The sequence below is a fragment of the Primulina tabacum genome, chromosome 13 (assembly GCF_025594145.1).
Source record: "Primulina tabacum isolate GXHZ01 chromosome 13, ASM2559414v2, whole genome shotgun sequence".
In the NCBI taxonomy this organism is placed as follows: domain Eukaryota; kingdom Viridiplantae; phylum Streptophyta; class Magnoliopsida; order Lamiales; family Gesneriaceae; genus Primulina; species Primulina tabacum.
In genome coordinates, this window is record NC_134562.1 from 17,790,515 (window position 1) to 17,806,425 (window position 15,911).

The 15,911-nt window shown below is 37.9% G+C and overlaps 2 protein-coding genes across 2 annotated transcripts; both read right to left on the reverse strand.

Moving 5' to 3' along the window:
* Positions 1–2,608: 2,608 nt before the first annotated feature.
* LOC142521884 (uncharacterized) lies at positions 2,609–6,239 on the reverse strand. Its single transcript, XM_075625059.1, has 4 exons — positions 6,172–6,239; positions 4,630–4,906; positions 3,854–4,535; positions 2,609–3,459 (listed from the first exon to the last, which is right to left on the reverse strand). The coding sequence occupies exons 1-4, from the start codon at positions 6,237–6,239 to the stop codon at positions 2,609–2,611; spliced, it is 1,878 nt and encodes a 625-aa protein (XP_075481174.1).
* A 1,240-nt stretch (positions 6,240–7,479) lies between these two features.
* LOC142521885 (putative NAD(P)H dehydrogenase subunit CRR3, chloroplastic) lies at positions 7,480–14,837 on the reverse strand (the record flags this gene model as incomplete). Its single annotated transcript, XM_075625060.1, has 3 exons — positions 7,480–7,719; positions 14,427–14,566; positions 14,653–14,837. Coding segments are annotated over 3 exons (450 nt in total), but the record flags the coding sequence as incomplete, so codon positions are not given.
* Positions 14,838–15,911: the final 1,074 nt, after the last annotated feature.

A 15,911-nucleotide genomic window follows, 5' to 3' on the forward strand; every position in this document is an offset into this window, starting at 1 on the left:
TAAGGGTAATTTTCAAAAATGGGAATTTCTGGGTATTTTTACTCGCATTATTTTAATTTTTAACGGTACACAAATTTTATCGAATCGGGGGACTTTTTATCGGTTCGGCTGTTATTTTCAATATCGTTCCAACACGAAATATTTTTCGGGAGTACGTTTGTATTTAATGAACCTACATTTAAGCTTGTTGGGCTTAAAAACCTTTTCACACACTTAATTATCATATTAGGCCCATTAATTATGTTTTTTACCATTCAATTATTATATATACTAACCCTTGACCTAAACCTAATCCCACCCCAACAGCCGACACCCCCCCACTCCCCCATTCAGAGTTTGTTCCCCTCGTTTTCAGAGAAATCTCAGCTGAAGGCCACGTTTTTGCTTGATTCTGCAAAAAAATAAAAGTGATCCGGGTCCCCTCCATCATCCTTGTTCTCCTATAATCATCAGGCACGCCATGCACCATTATTCTCGCATCACGCATGTCATATATACTGCTGTGTATGTGTGTTTGCATCTAAAACTCTCGATCCAAGCATGTGTAAAGAGGATTAGTGGATTTTTCATGGGTTTATTGCATTCTTTCATTTCTGCTCACTTCTCATGTTTTTCTCCATTCTTGGTGCAAGGGGCTGCGGTCCTTGAGTGTCTAGAGGCTGATGGTAAGGTCAAGTTGCTGTCATGAGGGGTAGGAAGGTTACTGATGCGTACGGGTGTAGGGACGAGAGACGATTTTCTTCTCGGGTGGCTAGATCTTGAGTGGTATGGCGTGTAAGGTTCGAACCACACGGCAGGGACCTCACTGAGGCTTAGTCCAGACCCTGGTGGGTCTAAGACAAGACTCGGAAGGGGCTCGGCTTGATTTGGACCCATCCCAGGCGCTGTGGAACGAAAGAGTGGAAGTTGGCTTCGGTTAGGGTGCTTGGGGGAGAATAGCGAGTTGTAGGTGGACTGTGGATTGCATGGGGCAGGTGGCTTGGTTCAGTGGCGCTCCTTGGTGTCTGGTCTAGGTCTACAGTAGGTGGGTTCATTGTTGGGACGATGGATTAGCTTGAGGTGTGAGTTTTTGGGAGAAAAGTGTGCTTGAGGTGTCGAATTAAGAGAGGACCGAGAATTTTAGCGTATTCTGGATTATTGCCGTGGGTTTGGGGAGCCTAATGACATTGTTTTAGGGCCTATTACGTATTTTTATGATATGGTAAAAGTTGTAGCTGATTTGGGTAGATTTTGGATCGATTCGGATTAAAACTGGAACCCCGAACCGAGTTTTAAAATGAATTAGATGAGCGGCAAATTGGGCTCGAGTTTACGTCTAGGAATGTTTTTTAAAATGTTTTGGAATATTTTAAGGAGTTTGGTAAGCTTCGGGTCAATTTTAGAGGTCCAGGGGTAAAATGGTAATTTTTGGGTTTTCAGGGGCAAAATGGTCATTTTGCACCCGGGATGAGATTTTGGTCCCGGTAGCGCCCTGAGCACAAATCATGATATTTTTAAAATGTTCATGCATCACGTTTACGATTTTTTTACGCTATTATAATAATTATGGTGCATGCTTGGTTTAAAGGAATTAAGAGAGAAAGTGAGAAAGTGAAGAGCACTCTCTCTCCGTCGTGCCGCGTCGTTGTTTCGTTTGTTTTCTGTCAAAACAAACCAAGGCATGTTTATATCTTCTTTCACTCTTCAATCAAGCCATATAGGTATTTTTAAATATTGCAAGTACATGATTTTAATGCAAGAAGATCGAAATTATTGCAGGATATTTAATTATGTTAATTAATTATATTACGTGCAAAAAAATACTTATTTTGAGATTTATGCGATATTGCTTGTGGTCACTTTACTATCATGATTAAATCCGGTCGCCAGTTGCCAGTCCGGTCGTCAGTTACCGGTTATGAGAGCATTACTAAGTCCTGTCGCCAGTTACAGGCCCGGCCGCCAGTTACCGGTCAGTTCAGTTGTTTCACCCAGTACTGTGGCAGTGGTCTGATCAGACGTACGTTACTAAGTCCTGTCGCCAGTTACAGGCCCGGTCGCCAGTTACCGGTCAGTTCAGTTCAGGGACCACATGCGTAGACCATAATCTCACCAGAAAATTATTACATGTTATTTCAGTACAGAGCTCCAAGGAGCAAACATTTTCACTATGATTTTCAGTTCAGTTATGCACGTATTATAATTGCTCATGACAAGTTATTTTCATATTATGCCTCATGACATGATATTTTTATCCCATGCAAAATTTTACTATTTATTTACTTGTTATTTACGATATATGCATGTTGGGTCTTTAGACTCACTAGACTTGATTGTTGTAGGTGCTAATGATGTCGGGACCGAGGGCGGGGACCAGTGAGCAGGCTCGAGTCGGCAGTAGTAGGACCCGAGGACCTCAGTTCAGCATTTATTATTATTTGATGGCTCAAACATTTTAAATGTCGTTGGAAAAACCTTTTACTGTTATTCCGAAAATGTTAATTTCTTCCGCTGCCACTTTGAACATCAAACTTTATTTATCAGTTCAGTTATGAATGAGACAATTTTAATTATTTAAAAGAAAAATTTTAAATTTTCCGTAAATTTTCAAGTAAGGATTTTTAGGCCTCTACAGTTTTTCTTCTGAGACCCACTCACCGTTGTCTCCCATAAGAGCACCAATTTTATTTCTGCTTCTTCTTACCATAGTGGAGGCATGGTAGAATTTAGTGTTTATGTCCCCTGAGACGATCCATTCTTCCCTTGATTTTTGGAACCACATGAGTTCTTCCTGTTCTAATATAGTATCTAATTCTTGTTTGAGTTTAGTTTCCAGCTTCAATAATCTGTGTCTAGGTTGATTATTCAGGCATTTTTGCACTCCTTCGATTCTAGCCATCAATGTTCTCTTTCGCCGGTTGTAGTTGCCAAAGGTAGAGGAATTCCATTCGGATAGAGGTTTGATTAGTTTCTCCACATTAATACCAAGTGTGAGGTTAATCTGCCATTCCTGTTCGATTACCTTATTGAAATCCTTGTGGGTAAGCCAGGCTGCCTGGAAGCGAAAAGGCCCGTGGCACTTGTTTGTCTGGTGGCCCTTTAGATTGAGCAGAAGAGGGGCGTGATCCGATTGGATGGTGGGGAGATGTATCACCGTATCATCAGGAAACAATTGCCTCCAATCTATGGTACATACTCCTCTATCAAGACGAGCTCCTTTGAAAGTGTTAGTGCTTAATCCTCTGACCCATGTGAATCTTGATCCAATGTAGCCCAGGTCTACGAGACCTTGATTGAACATCCATTCGGTAAGACCAGCAATCCTAATGCTTGCCAAACTGCCATTTGGGGTGACTTCCTGCTCCGAGCTGACAGAGTTATAGTCTCTTATAGATAACCAGGGACCAGCAAAGTTCAGCTTTTCTTTCGTGAGGTCTTGCCACAGCCTTTTCCTGAGCGTGCCATTGGGACTACCATAGACTATTGACAGGAACTAAGGTGTTCGATTGATTCCCTCAACACGAGCAAGAACAAATTGAGGATGAGAAGAGATAATCTCTAAATGGATCTCTTCTTTCCAAAATATCCAAATTCCCCCACTAAATCCTACTGCTTCAACCCTTAGCCAGTGAAAGTAACCCATTTTATTACAAATGTCGTCCGCGTGGGAGCCTGAAACTCGGGGCTCAAGAAAGCCTAGTATACTTGGTTTGTTTCTTTTGATCATATCTTTAAGGATGCGGTTCAGTTCTTTAGAGGCCGCTCCTTGGCAATTCCAAATTATAAGGTTCATGTTTAAAAACAAGAAGCAGAGATGGATGCAAGCTTCGAAGTTGCCTAATTACCCCAACTGCTCAGAAGGGAGATTAACAACGTTGGGGTTGGGATATCCCCAGCATTGTTTCCTTGACAATCTCTTCCTCAGTGTTCTCCTTTTCATGTTGCATGTATTCATCCTCTTCAGTGCTTGTGTTCAGATGAGGGGGGTCCTGATGGTGCTCTGTTTCCATCTCGTTTCCCCATAGGTGGGTGTTTTCCCAATTGTCTTTGTTCAGTACATTGTTGATTACCTCACGCACAATGTGTTTTCCCCCCTGTGAACCTCGTACCAAGACGTGTTCTTCTTCCACAGCAGCTTGTCTCTGTCCATTTTGGTTTACTTTTTTTCCCTTCTCTGTATTCCATCGTTTCCCTTGTGTCTCTATGTAATTTTGGTGGTTTCCTATTCTCTGCTCCGGTTGGTTCACTTTGACATTGGGCCTTCTCCCTCTTGCCTCTGGTTTTCCTGTCTTGACTTGTTTTTCTTCCATCTGTCCTGGTCCATCCTCTATTGGGCCCATGTCACAATTTTCCTCATCCCCCAGCACTTCATATTGCCTGTGGCCTCTGTAGATATTTTTAGTCGGTATATTCTTAGAATCCCGTCTATTATCAAGCTTACCAAGTTTATATGTGTGGCCAATTCTATTTTTGTTAGGTCTGCGGGATTCTCGTGATACCATCATCCAAGGCCCGAAGTTCTCCGTGATTTCCGCTGGAATTAGAGCTTTCCTAATCTGTTTAGTATCCCATGTGGATGCCCTCATATTCAATCTTACGAACTTTTCTTCGTAGCATAAATTTTGCGAGGAGTGGTTTTGTGATGTCCACCTCCACACAAATTCTTGCAAATTTGCCTCTAGAGACGAGGCTGGTGGCTTGATCTACTCGAATGGGCCTGCCAATCTTCCTCCCAATCTTCATTAAGAAGTCTTTGTCATAGTATTCTACCGGAAGGCACGGGAATCTCACCCACACCAATACTTGGTTGGTGCTGTCCGAGAGTGGGTCAAAGCTGGGGGACCATTCTTTCACAATCAGGTAGTGATCCATTACCATCCAAGGTCCTTCAACCTTAGCGTGATTGTAGTCATCAATGGAAGCAAACCTGACAATGAAATAATCATTGTCGAGTGTAATAAGATCGAGCCTTAGGCTTCCATAACGCCTTTATTCTTCTGAGAAGGTAGTTGTATCCATGGTTCGCTGTCGCGGTCGCGGAGATCGGAACGGATGCTACCGTTCCAGTTACAATGAAATTTCGCGAAACGGTCGCGGAACGGGTATTTAAAAAAAATATTATAAATATATAAAAATTAAAAATTTTGGAAAATATTTAGAAATATAAAAATTAAAATAAATATCATTTAAATAGATTATTTGATGTAAATAAAAAATTTAAATATTTTTAGAATTTTATTAACAATTTATTGAACACAATTTATATCGTCATTATATTTAAAATATTTCCAACCATATCAAAAATTAAATATACTATTAAAAATTATTTGTATTTAATTAATTAAAACTTTAAAATATTTTCGATTGGATATATATAAGTTCGCGCAAATTTGAATCAATTTAGAGTGATGGACTAATTAATAAGTATCAAATCTTATATAAAGTGATGTTACAAATTATTTAACATCAATTAAAATAGAAATATTTTATAATTAACTTAGTTTTTTTCACACTTTGTAATGAAAATTTCTCAATAGAAATAGTTGACTTGCAGTCTCTTCTTTATTAGTCTTTCATTGATGGATGCAGCGGGAAGAAGACTCAAGATTCACCATCTCACATCAACCGATGTGCTGTGCTTTCCAATGTTTCTAGTGAAATTAATGTTAAGCTTATTAAATTACTCATATCATATGATAATATAATAACAATGAGAAATGAAGTATAAGTTGATGAAAACAAACATTTATATAGAAAGGTACATGTAAATGTTATATCATCGAGAAAGTAAAGATACGTGCATTAGGACCTACAATTGTATTATTTGTATTAGAAAGCAAAGATACGTGCATTATTAAATCCGTCGCTGATTCGAATTTGCGACGGTGTTATGAGAAACCGTCGCGAAATTTAGAGACAGTTTTTTATTTAACCGTCGCCGATTTTAATTTCGCGACGTTTTTAATAAAACCGTCGGTAAATATAGCGACGGTTTTATTAAACCCGTCGCCGATTTAAATCGGCGACGGTTTAAAAAAAACCGTCGCTACATACAAAACACCGTCGCTAATAGCGACTGTTCAAAACAAAACCGTCGCGAATTGCGTTCCGGTTCCGTTCCACCGTTCTATCCTCGTTTTCCACCGTTATATCCCCGTTTTCGGTATACGAAACGCCGATATAAGCCATCACCTTACCCACCCCGGAACTTTGGAACGGCATAAGCCGTTCCCGTTCCGAAACGGCCGTTCCAGCCGCATCACGGCCGTTCCGGCGAACCATACTTGTATCCAATTGTTCTGCCCATGACTTTAATGATCAAGGTTTGGCTCCATGGCCGCCGGAGCCTAACTTTTTCCTCCTGGGATAGCTTAATAACCGGGCACCCCTCGTCTTCTTCTGCATCTTCTTCATCGAATTCGTCATCTGATATGAGCCCATCTTCATCTGGGTGGATATGCGGAGTGCTTACCGTTTGAGTTCCAAGGAGAGCATCCTTGAATGAGCGGTGGTCTGCTACATTTGTCTTTGTCATGGCTCTCTCATTTTCGTTTTGGTTGGCGTGCAAGCTTCCTCCCATTATCACGTCTTCCATTCCTTGATGAGACTCTGTTGTTGATGTCTTCGTTTTCTTCGTACTGCGCTCGAGGAGATCTTTTTCCTCTTGGAACATTTCTTTGTCTCTTTGAGTTATTGATTCTTATATGTATAGATGTATTAAATATATATATATATATATATGTATATATATAAATGCTTTACATGGAGATATGAAGACGTGTATATAAATATATCATACATTATCAAAAATTGTTTAATATATTATATAATTACATAAGAATTTAATTAATGAAAATTAAAAGTCCTAAAAACACTAGGATTAGAAATCCTAGTAACATAAGACTTGTATATTTTTAATAAATATGTTATCAAATGTTAACACACATAACACAATACACAAAAACTCTCATCTTCTTCCTCAAAGTTTTGACCAACACAATGGTTTAAGAAAATATTTTCGGCTGAGAGACCATCCATCGCCGTCGCCCCGTTGGAGCTGCACTGCCTTCAGATTTCTGAAGATCTTTCATCGCCGCCGCACCGCTTCCAGATTTCTGAAATTCGGGCGTTCCAATTTCAATGCAGAAATTGTTTGTGATCTATAGTGCGATCCAAACAAGAAACAAAGTATTTGATCGTGGACTTAATTAGACGATCAGAAGAGGGAGATCCTTTCGAAGGGATATATAAAAAGAACCAACTCCGTTAATCCCAAACTGGTTTGATGTCTACTGTTAAATATGCAAAAGTACCAATTTCAAACACCATATAGATGCTAAATTAATATGATGTCAAATAAGAGTTTCGAACGTCAAAACTAATTTTTTTTTAAACTACCTTTACGCTTTAGGTGCGAGAAAACGATACTCCAACGGTGTTGTCTTTAACTAAAAGATTCGAGCTTGACTAGAAGAAAGATGGTGCTCGTAGAACAAGAAATAACGTGGAACGGACCAAAGCAGAAACTTATTGAGATTAACCAGAAGATTGTCATTCATATCGTAAAAAGATCGATCGATGTTATTGGTATATGAAATTAAAGAACATGTATTCTTCATGAAATTACATCTTCAAGAAAAGGCGTGGTGAATGGAAGCTGTACGACCCCGGAAACTACAAGAAATGCAACTATCCACATCGGTAGGATCCATAGGAACATGGTCATCAGAATTTGTTTTCCTGCAAAGCAGCAATAGATGAATTTCAATGTCAGGATTGGGGTGATTGAAGAGAATTTTCTGATAATTAATACATTGGAGAGTATAAAAAACCCAAGAATAACGTAATCGATAGATATATTACATGGTGGTTGTCTATGAATATCTGCAGATATAAACATCAATCATCAAAGAAATGTAAAATAGAGTCTGTTTCATCAAGAAAACGCTGCCGAATTACAAAGAGGATGATGACCTTGGTGTAAGACTAATGCACATTGAATTTCAAAAGATACTTAAAGTTAAAATGAAATTGCGTTCCAATTGGAAAATGAACTTGCGTTCCAACTAAAGTTATAGTTCAAGCAACTCAACTGCAAGATTTCGCACACATCACACGAATCTAACCGATGATTTTGCCCACATTACACATGTCTAGCCGATTTTCTCTACAAATTAGTTTATACAAATTACCGATGATTTCGACTTAAAAGCTCGAGAGACATTTAGGGGAAATAAATCCTTTTGAGGAGAACATCATTGCATCAATATAAAACAATATAAATTCAAGCCCTCCAAATGAAGATGGATCAGCCCAAACCATTAAAGCCATCTAAATGAAAAATCCACACAAATTCCATTTTCGAGAACAAGTATTACACATCCCAACAAGTATTACACATCCCAATTCAGATATAATCAAAAGTAACACCTCAAAAACAAATCAATCCAACACCAAACTGTTGGATAAATGGTGAATAGTGAATGAAAGAAAGTGAGAGTTGTCCCACATTGGAAAATAAGCCAAGTATAGTCTTCCTTATTAGCTCTAAGTTTGAGCTAAAGGTTTGGATCCCAAGGGGCACCAGAAGTTTTTGGAAGGTGAAAGACGCTGATAGGCTGGCTCTCGGTGAAACACAAGTGCGCCTTCCAAGGCCGGATCGGTGCGGTGAGGTCTCTTGACCGTATTAATCTTAGGCAAAATTTATTTGGAAATAATTTTTATTTCGAAACAAAGATTGCACTAATTCAGAAGCTTTGTATCCCTTAGTCTATCACTTGTGTTCGCACCAAATAGTGCGTCCTTTAGCCTTCACAGTAGCCAAACTGCGTTCGGATCAAACAATGCGTCACTTGGCCTTCACAGAAAGTTGTGTTCTTATCCAGAAGGTTGTGCTCCTTCAATTCAACTGCTGAATAGGCCACAAATAATCCCTCCATCTGCATTGCTCATACTTTTTTCGCATCTTTGCTGCATTGCCGCATTTTCCTTCTCGATCATTGTATACTTGAAAGTCCTGCATATTCCGTTCGCTGTTATCGAGAGTTGTTGTGCTGCATTCTGTTGATTCGAAATCGTTGTATCTTAGAGAAGATTGCCGTCAACGTAGAGCACTTTTATATGGACAATTTCGTCTTGCGGACAAAAGGATTTTTCTTGCCTCGACTCATAATACTCACTGTGCACCGAAGATTAGATAGAAAGGCTAGTAAGATCACAAGACGAAATCTTTTTTCTTACTGATCTTCACTCTGCTCATATGTCGACTGGATCATTCACTCTCGTGCCTACTGCCTGCTCCCACTCACGGCGAAAAGCCTCCTAAGTTTTCTAGTTCCGACTTCAAACGTTGGCCGCAGAAAATCCTAATCTATCTGACCACTTTGAGCATGTCTCGGTTCCTAATAGAGGCCCCTCCTATCATCTACGAAGGCGATACAGACTCACAATGAAGGACTGCTGTTGATGCATGAAACCACAGTGACTTCCTCTGCCGCAACTATATTCTGAACAGACTTGACGACATGCTTTACAGTGTCTACCGCTCTGTCAAGACAGCCAAGAAGTTGAGGGACTCATTGCAGAAAAGTACAAGATAGAATATGCAGTGGTCAAGAAGTTCGTTGTTGGTAAATTTCTGAATTCCAAAATCGTGGACACCATATCTGTAATAAGCCGGGTACAAGAAATTCAAATTATTATTCATGACTTATTGGCAGAGGGGATGGAAATCAATTAACCATTCCAAGTGACGGTTATTATTGAGAAACTGTTCTCAATGTGGAAAGATTTCAAGAACTACCTTAAGCACAAACACAATGAGATAAAACTTGAAGATCTGATCGTGAGGCTTCGAATTGATGAAGATAGCCGAACCTCATCTCTAAAGCCAAAACATACAAAATGGCAATGGAGATCGATGCCGAGGCCAAAGCCAATATGACAGAATCAAGCAGCAGTCACAAGAGAAAGCGCCCTCAAAATGATAATAAACGAGGATTTTCCTCTTTAAGATAAGCACCAGTTCGAAGAAAGATAACAAAAATCAGAAACTAAAGCAAGCCAACGTCATCGAGGAAAGTCATATATCAATAGACCTATCGGGACTTGATCTATCCGCAGTTGTGTTTGAAGCCAATTTGGTGGATAATCCAAAAGAATGGTGGGTAGATACCGGCTTTACTAGCCACATCTGTGCTGACAAAAAAATGTTCTCATCCTACACTTCTGTAAGTGATAGGAAACTGTTTATGGAAAATTCAACGACTTATGAAGTTGTAGGGATTGGCAAAGTGGCGTTGAAGATGACTTTTGGGAAAGAGATATCGCTGAAGAATGTACTGCATGTGCTAGACATTCGAAAGAACTTAGTTTCTGGATTTTTGTTGAGTAAGGTCGGATTTAGGCTTGTGTTTGAATCGGACAAGTTGGTCCAAACTAAAAATGGTGTATTTGTAGGTAAATGGTACTAAGATAATGGTCTCTTTAAGATGAATGTAACGAGTGTTATCCGTCACTAGGGAAAGAATAAAGTTAATGATTTTGTTTACTTGTTTGAAAGTTCTAATTGATGGTATGAAAGAATAGAACATGTTAACTTCAACACCTTACATAGATTTGCAAATCTAAATGTACTACCTGCATTTAAAAAAAACCCACGAGATAAGTGTGAGATTTGTGTTGAAGCAAATATGGCCAAAACTCCATTCCATTCTGCGACAAAAAGTACTAAACCACTTGAATTGATTCACACTGACGTATGTGATTTAAAACTTGTGCAAACTCGAGGTAGGAAAAAGTATTTCATGATATTCATTGATGATTGCACAAGGTTTTGTTACGTCTATATATTGAAAAGTAAGGATGAAGCTTTAGAAGCTTTCAAAAATTATAAGAATAAGGTCGAGAATCAACTGAGTTCAAAAATCAAAATGATTCGAAGTGATCGAGGTAGAGAGTATGTTGCTCAATTTGAAAAATATTTCACTAATTCTGACATAATTCATCAAACTACAGTGTCATATTCACCTCAATCTAATGGAGTTGTAGAATGTAAAAATCACACTCATGAAGAACGCGTTATTGATAAATTATGGCTTACCTCAAAACTGTAGGGGGAAGCAATCTTATCTGCAAACCACATTCTTAATAAAATACCACACAAAAGGAAAGATGAAACTCTATATGCATTATGAAAAGGTCGCAAACCATCTTACAAATACCTTAAAGTGTGGGGGTGTTTGGCTAAAGTAGAAATATCTAAGCCAAAACAAGATAAAATTGGACCCAAAACAGTTAGACTGCATTTTTATTGGATATGCGCATAATAGCAGTGCATATCGCTTTTTAGTGCACAAGCAGCCATTTCGGATATTAATGAAGAAACGATCATGGAATCAAGGAATGCAATATTATTTGAAAGCAACCTTCTTTGTAAGGAAAGGAAAGAAGGTTCTAACAAACGATCCTATGAATCTAGAATTGATTCCATTGAAATCAATGATGAACCAAGACGTAGTAAGAGAGCAAGAGTTGAAAAGTCCTTTGGTCCAGATTTTCTGACTTACATGTTAGATGATGAAGCAATAACTATTCAAAAAGCTCTATCCAATCCAGAAGCTCCTTTCTGGAAAAAGCAATAAAAGATGAAATAGATTACATTATGCATAATCATACTTGGGAGTTGACTGATCTTCCTTCGGGTTGTAAGCCTTTATAGGATGCAAGTGGATCCTTAAAAGAAAATACAAAGAAGATGGATCTATAGATAAATACAAAGCTCGATTGGTAGCTAAATAGTTCAAACAAAAGAAAGGGAAGGATATGACTTCTTTGACACATACTCTCCGGTTACTAGGATTACATCTATTTCGTGTTCTCATACCTATTGCTGCATTGCATAACCTCGAGATTCCCCAAATGAATGTAAAGACAGCCTTCTTGAATGGAGAACTGGAAGAAGAAATATACATGAAACAACCCGAGGGGTTTGTCGTACCCGGACAAGAAAATACGGTGTGTAAACTTGTCAAGTCACTATACGGACTCAAACAAGCACCTAAGCAATGACATGAAAAAATTGACACTACAGTGAAGTCAAATGGTTTCAAAATCAACGAATGTTATGAATGTGTCTATATTAAAAGTACTGCAATTGCTTATATAATTGTCTGCTTTATGTAGACTACATGTTGATTATGAGAAGTAATCATGAGTTCATTATGAATACCAAGAAAATGTTAAAAAATATTTTGATTATATTAGAGATTAAAATCTCTAGGACACCTGATAGAATTATTTTATCACAAACTCGCTATATTGAAAAGGTACTTTAAAGATTTAGTGCTTTAAACAGTAGTCCTGCTAGAACAGCTATAGATTCAGGCATTCATTTACCAAAGAATCGAGGAGAACATATCTCACAACTTGAATATGCAATGATAATAGGTAGTCTAATGTCCTTGACTAACTGTACTTGTCCAGACCTTACATATACAGTAAATCAGTTAAGTAGGTTCACAAGTAATCCAAGTAAGGATAATTGGAAAAGCCTTAACGAGAGTATTTGGATATTTAAAATATACATTGAACTATGGTTTGATATATACAAAATATCCTGCAATTTTAGAGGGATAATGTGATGCCAATTGAATATTTGACACAAAAGACATCAAGTCAACTAACAGATATGCATTCACAATAGGTGGATGTCATGGAAATCTTATAAGCAAACATGTATAGCTCTATCCACTATGGAATCCGAGTTTATTGGTTTAGATAAAGCTGGGGAAGAAGCCGAATGACTGAAATATTTCCTAGAAAGTATTCCTTATTGGAATAAGCCAGTGCCTTCTATTATTATTCATTGTGATAGTCAATTGGCAATAGGAAGAGCACAAAGTAATATATACAATGGTAAGTCTCGACACATTCGACGGTGACATAATAGCACAAGACAATTGATCTCAAACAGAGTTATTTCTGTTGAATATGTGAAATCAAAGGAAAATCTAGCGGATCCATTTACTAAAACAATAAACAGAGATCAAATGTGCAAATTATTGAGAGGAATGAACTTAAAAACCCACAAAATATCGGTAACGTAACCTTGTGAATTGAAGATCCCAAGACCTTGGTTCAATGGGAAAAATAAGTTATAAATATTAGTTTGAGTACTTGGAATCAGTGAAGGCTCATTCCTATAAAAATCCAAGTAGAAAAGAACCACAATATGTGGTGAGGTTAAGTTTTTTTTTAATGGTTCCTACACCTAAAAGATAGGGTATGGCAGGATACTCTAGATAGGAGATCATCTATATAAGTGAGAAGTAATGGCCGCTTCAATGAAAAACACATGTATCTAAGATATGGTTCATGGCCGAAATGGACACAACATGAGAACAAGATTATGCTAGAATCATTGTTGTGTAAGTACTATTGACTTGGTTTACATAAACGGTTGGCCAGTTCAAGACATCATGTCAGTACACAACTAGTAAATCCAATAGTATAGTACTAAGGAAGGTTCAAAGTCAAAACCTATCTAACCTGATCCAATAATAATTCACAAGAGCTTTCAAGTAAATCTGCATGCATACATTAATTTCATTCATGTGGGGGATTGTTGGATAAGTGATGAGTAGTGAATGAAAGGAAGTGGGAGTTGTCCCACATTGGAAAATAAGCCAAGTATAGTCTCCCTTATCAGCTCCAACTTTTAGCTAAGAGTTTAAGCTCCAAAGAGCACCAGAAGTTTTTGGAAAGAGGAAAACGCTGATAGGCTGGATCTCGGTGAAACCCACGCACGCTCGTGGCCGGCTCGGCTCGATGCGGTGTAGTGAGGTCTCTTGACCGTATTGACCGTACTAATCTTTTTAGGCAAAATTTATTTGCAAAATAATTTTTATTTTTCAAAACAAAGATTGCACCCATTCGCAAACTTTGTGTTCCTTAGTCTATCACCCGCGTTCGGACCAAACAGTGCGTCCTTTGGCCTTCACAATAGCCAGGCTGCGTTCGGATCAAACAATGCGTCATTTGGCATTTCATAGAAAGCTGCGTTTGTATCCAGAGGTTGTGCTCCTTCAATGCAACTGCTGAATAGGCTACAAATAATCTCTTCAGCATTGTTCATACTTTTTTCGCATCTTTGCTACATTGCTGCATTTCCCTTCTCGTTCATTGTATACTTTAAAGTTCTGCATATTTCATTCGCTGTTCTCAAGAGTTGTTGTGCTGCATACTCTTGATCCGAAGTCGTCGTATCATAGAAAAAATTGTCTTCAGCGTAGAATACTGTAATACGGGTTATTTTGTCTTGGGAAAAAAGATTTTCCTTGCATCGACTAATACTATTCGCTGGGCACCGAATATCAGATAGAAAGGCTACTAACACAAACATCCAAATTTTAATATTTCATAATTAGTAAGAATAAAATAAAAATTACCAGCAGAGCGAGAAGTCCTCTCAGTTTGATCAACAAGCCATTCTCCAGTCTCCCTCAGCTTCTTCTCCGCGGACCCTTCGCTCTTCCCAACAGTGTTCCCCAACAGATTATCGAACAAACGACTCTTCCCATCTGATTCACTGCAACATTCCGCAAAACAAACTCATAAAAACACCAAAACACTAAAATTGAGGGAAAACAAGAAAAGGGTTTTCGTTATCCTTGCCCGTCGCTGTCTCGAAAAATCCCAGCACCGATTGCGCGCTCAATTTCAAGAATAGAAGGCCGATTCCTCCTCTTCAGCTTCTTCCTATCTTGCTGCAGTTGCTCACGTTTTTCGAGCTGGATTTTATGTGGGCTGGAGTTTTTTGTCGTCGAAATCGTGTGGAAATTGATAATTTTGATGCGAATTTAGCGATGGGGTTGAGTTTTCGGGTGGAGCTGAAGCTATAATCCGACATTTGTGGATGGAGGAACAGGAGAGGATAGCCATTGCTCTAACTGCAACTCATGCAAATGAATACATATATTTGACTATGGTTGAAATATCTTTTCTTTTTTCTTTTTTCTTTTTTTCCTTTTTCGATCAATTTTTATTTATTTTCAATATCTTTTGATTTTTTTAGACCAGCAATATCCTTTGATTTTTGTCAATCCAACTTATTTTTTTGGTCCCATCTTTGTTTCATAAACATGACTTTTATTTTAAATTTTAAAACCCAAAACTAACCATATTTACAAATCGTCTTCAAGCTAAAAATATCTCAAAACATTATGACCTTAAAATCCAAGTTTAAAATAAGGCATCTAATTTTTAAATTAACTGTGACCAAAACTTCTTCCCAACTCAAAACTTTATTTTTCTAATGGTCTTCTTACACGTATGTTTATGTATATCCACGATTTGTTTTACTTTCGTTACACTTATTTTTCATGTTTTTTTGAGTTGAATAAACTAATATATAAATAATTGAGAATTTATACTAAAGTGAAGAACTATTGTCGGTGTTTTTAGGGATCGGTTTAGCGTGTAAAAGAATCAAACTGAGTCAAATATGACGAAAATTTGAATGTTTGAATTTGGCTCAAATTAGTTCTATTCCAGTTCGACCTCGATTTGAAGTTTGAAAATTTTCGTTCGAATTAAAACTCGAGCTCGACTCGAAAGATTCGAACTATTGCTCGAAAATAAGTAATTGAAATGCTTGAAATTTATTTATTTAATATATAATTATATTATATTAATAAAATATTAAGATTCACGAACTATCGAACAAAATAATTTGAGTTCGAGTTCGAGTTCGGCTCGAAAAAAGTTCGAAAATGCTCGAATTCGACTCGAATCGATAAGCTCGAATATAAATCAAATATTTTTCTAGTTGACTCGAAAAACTCGCAAACCAGTTCGAGGAACTCCCCATGGATCCCAAGGTAGGGGATGCTCTAGGAGTTCGTTTTACTCCACATCATACTATCTAACATTTT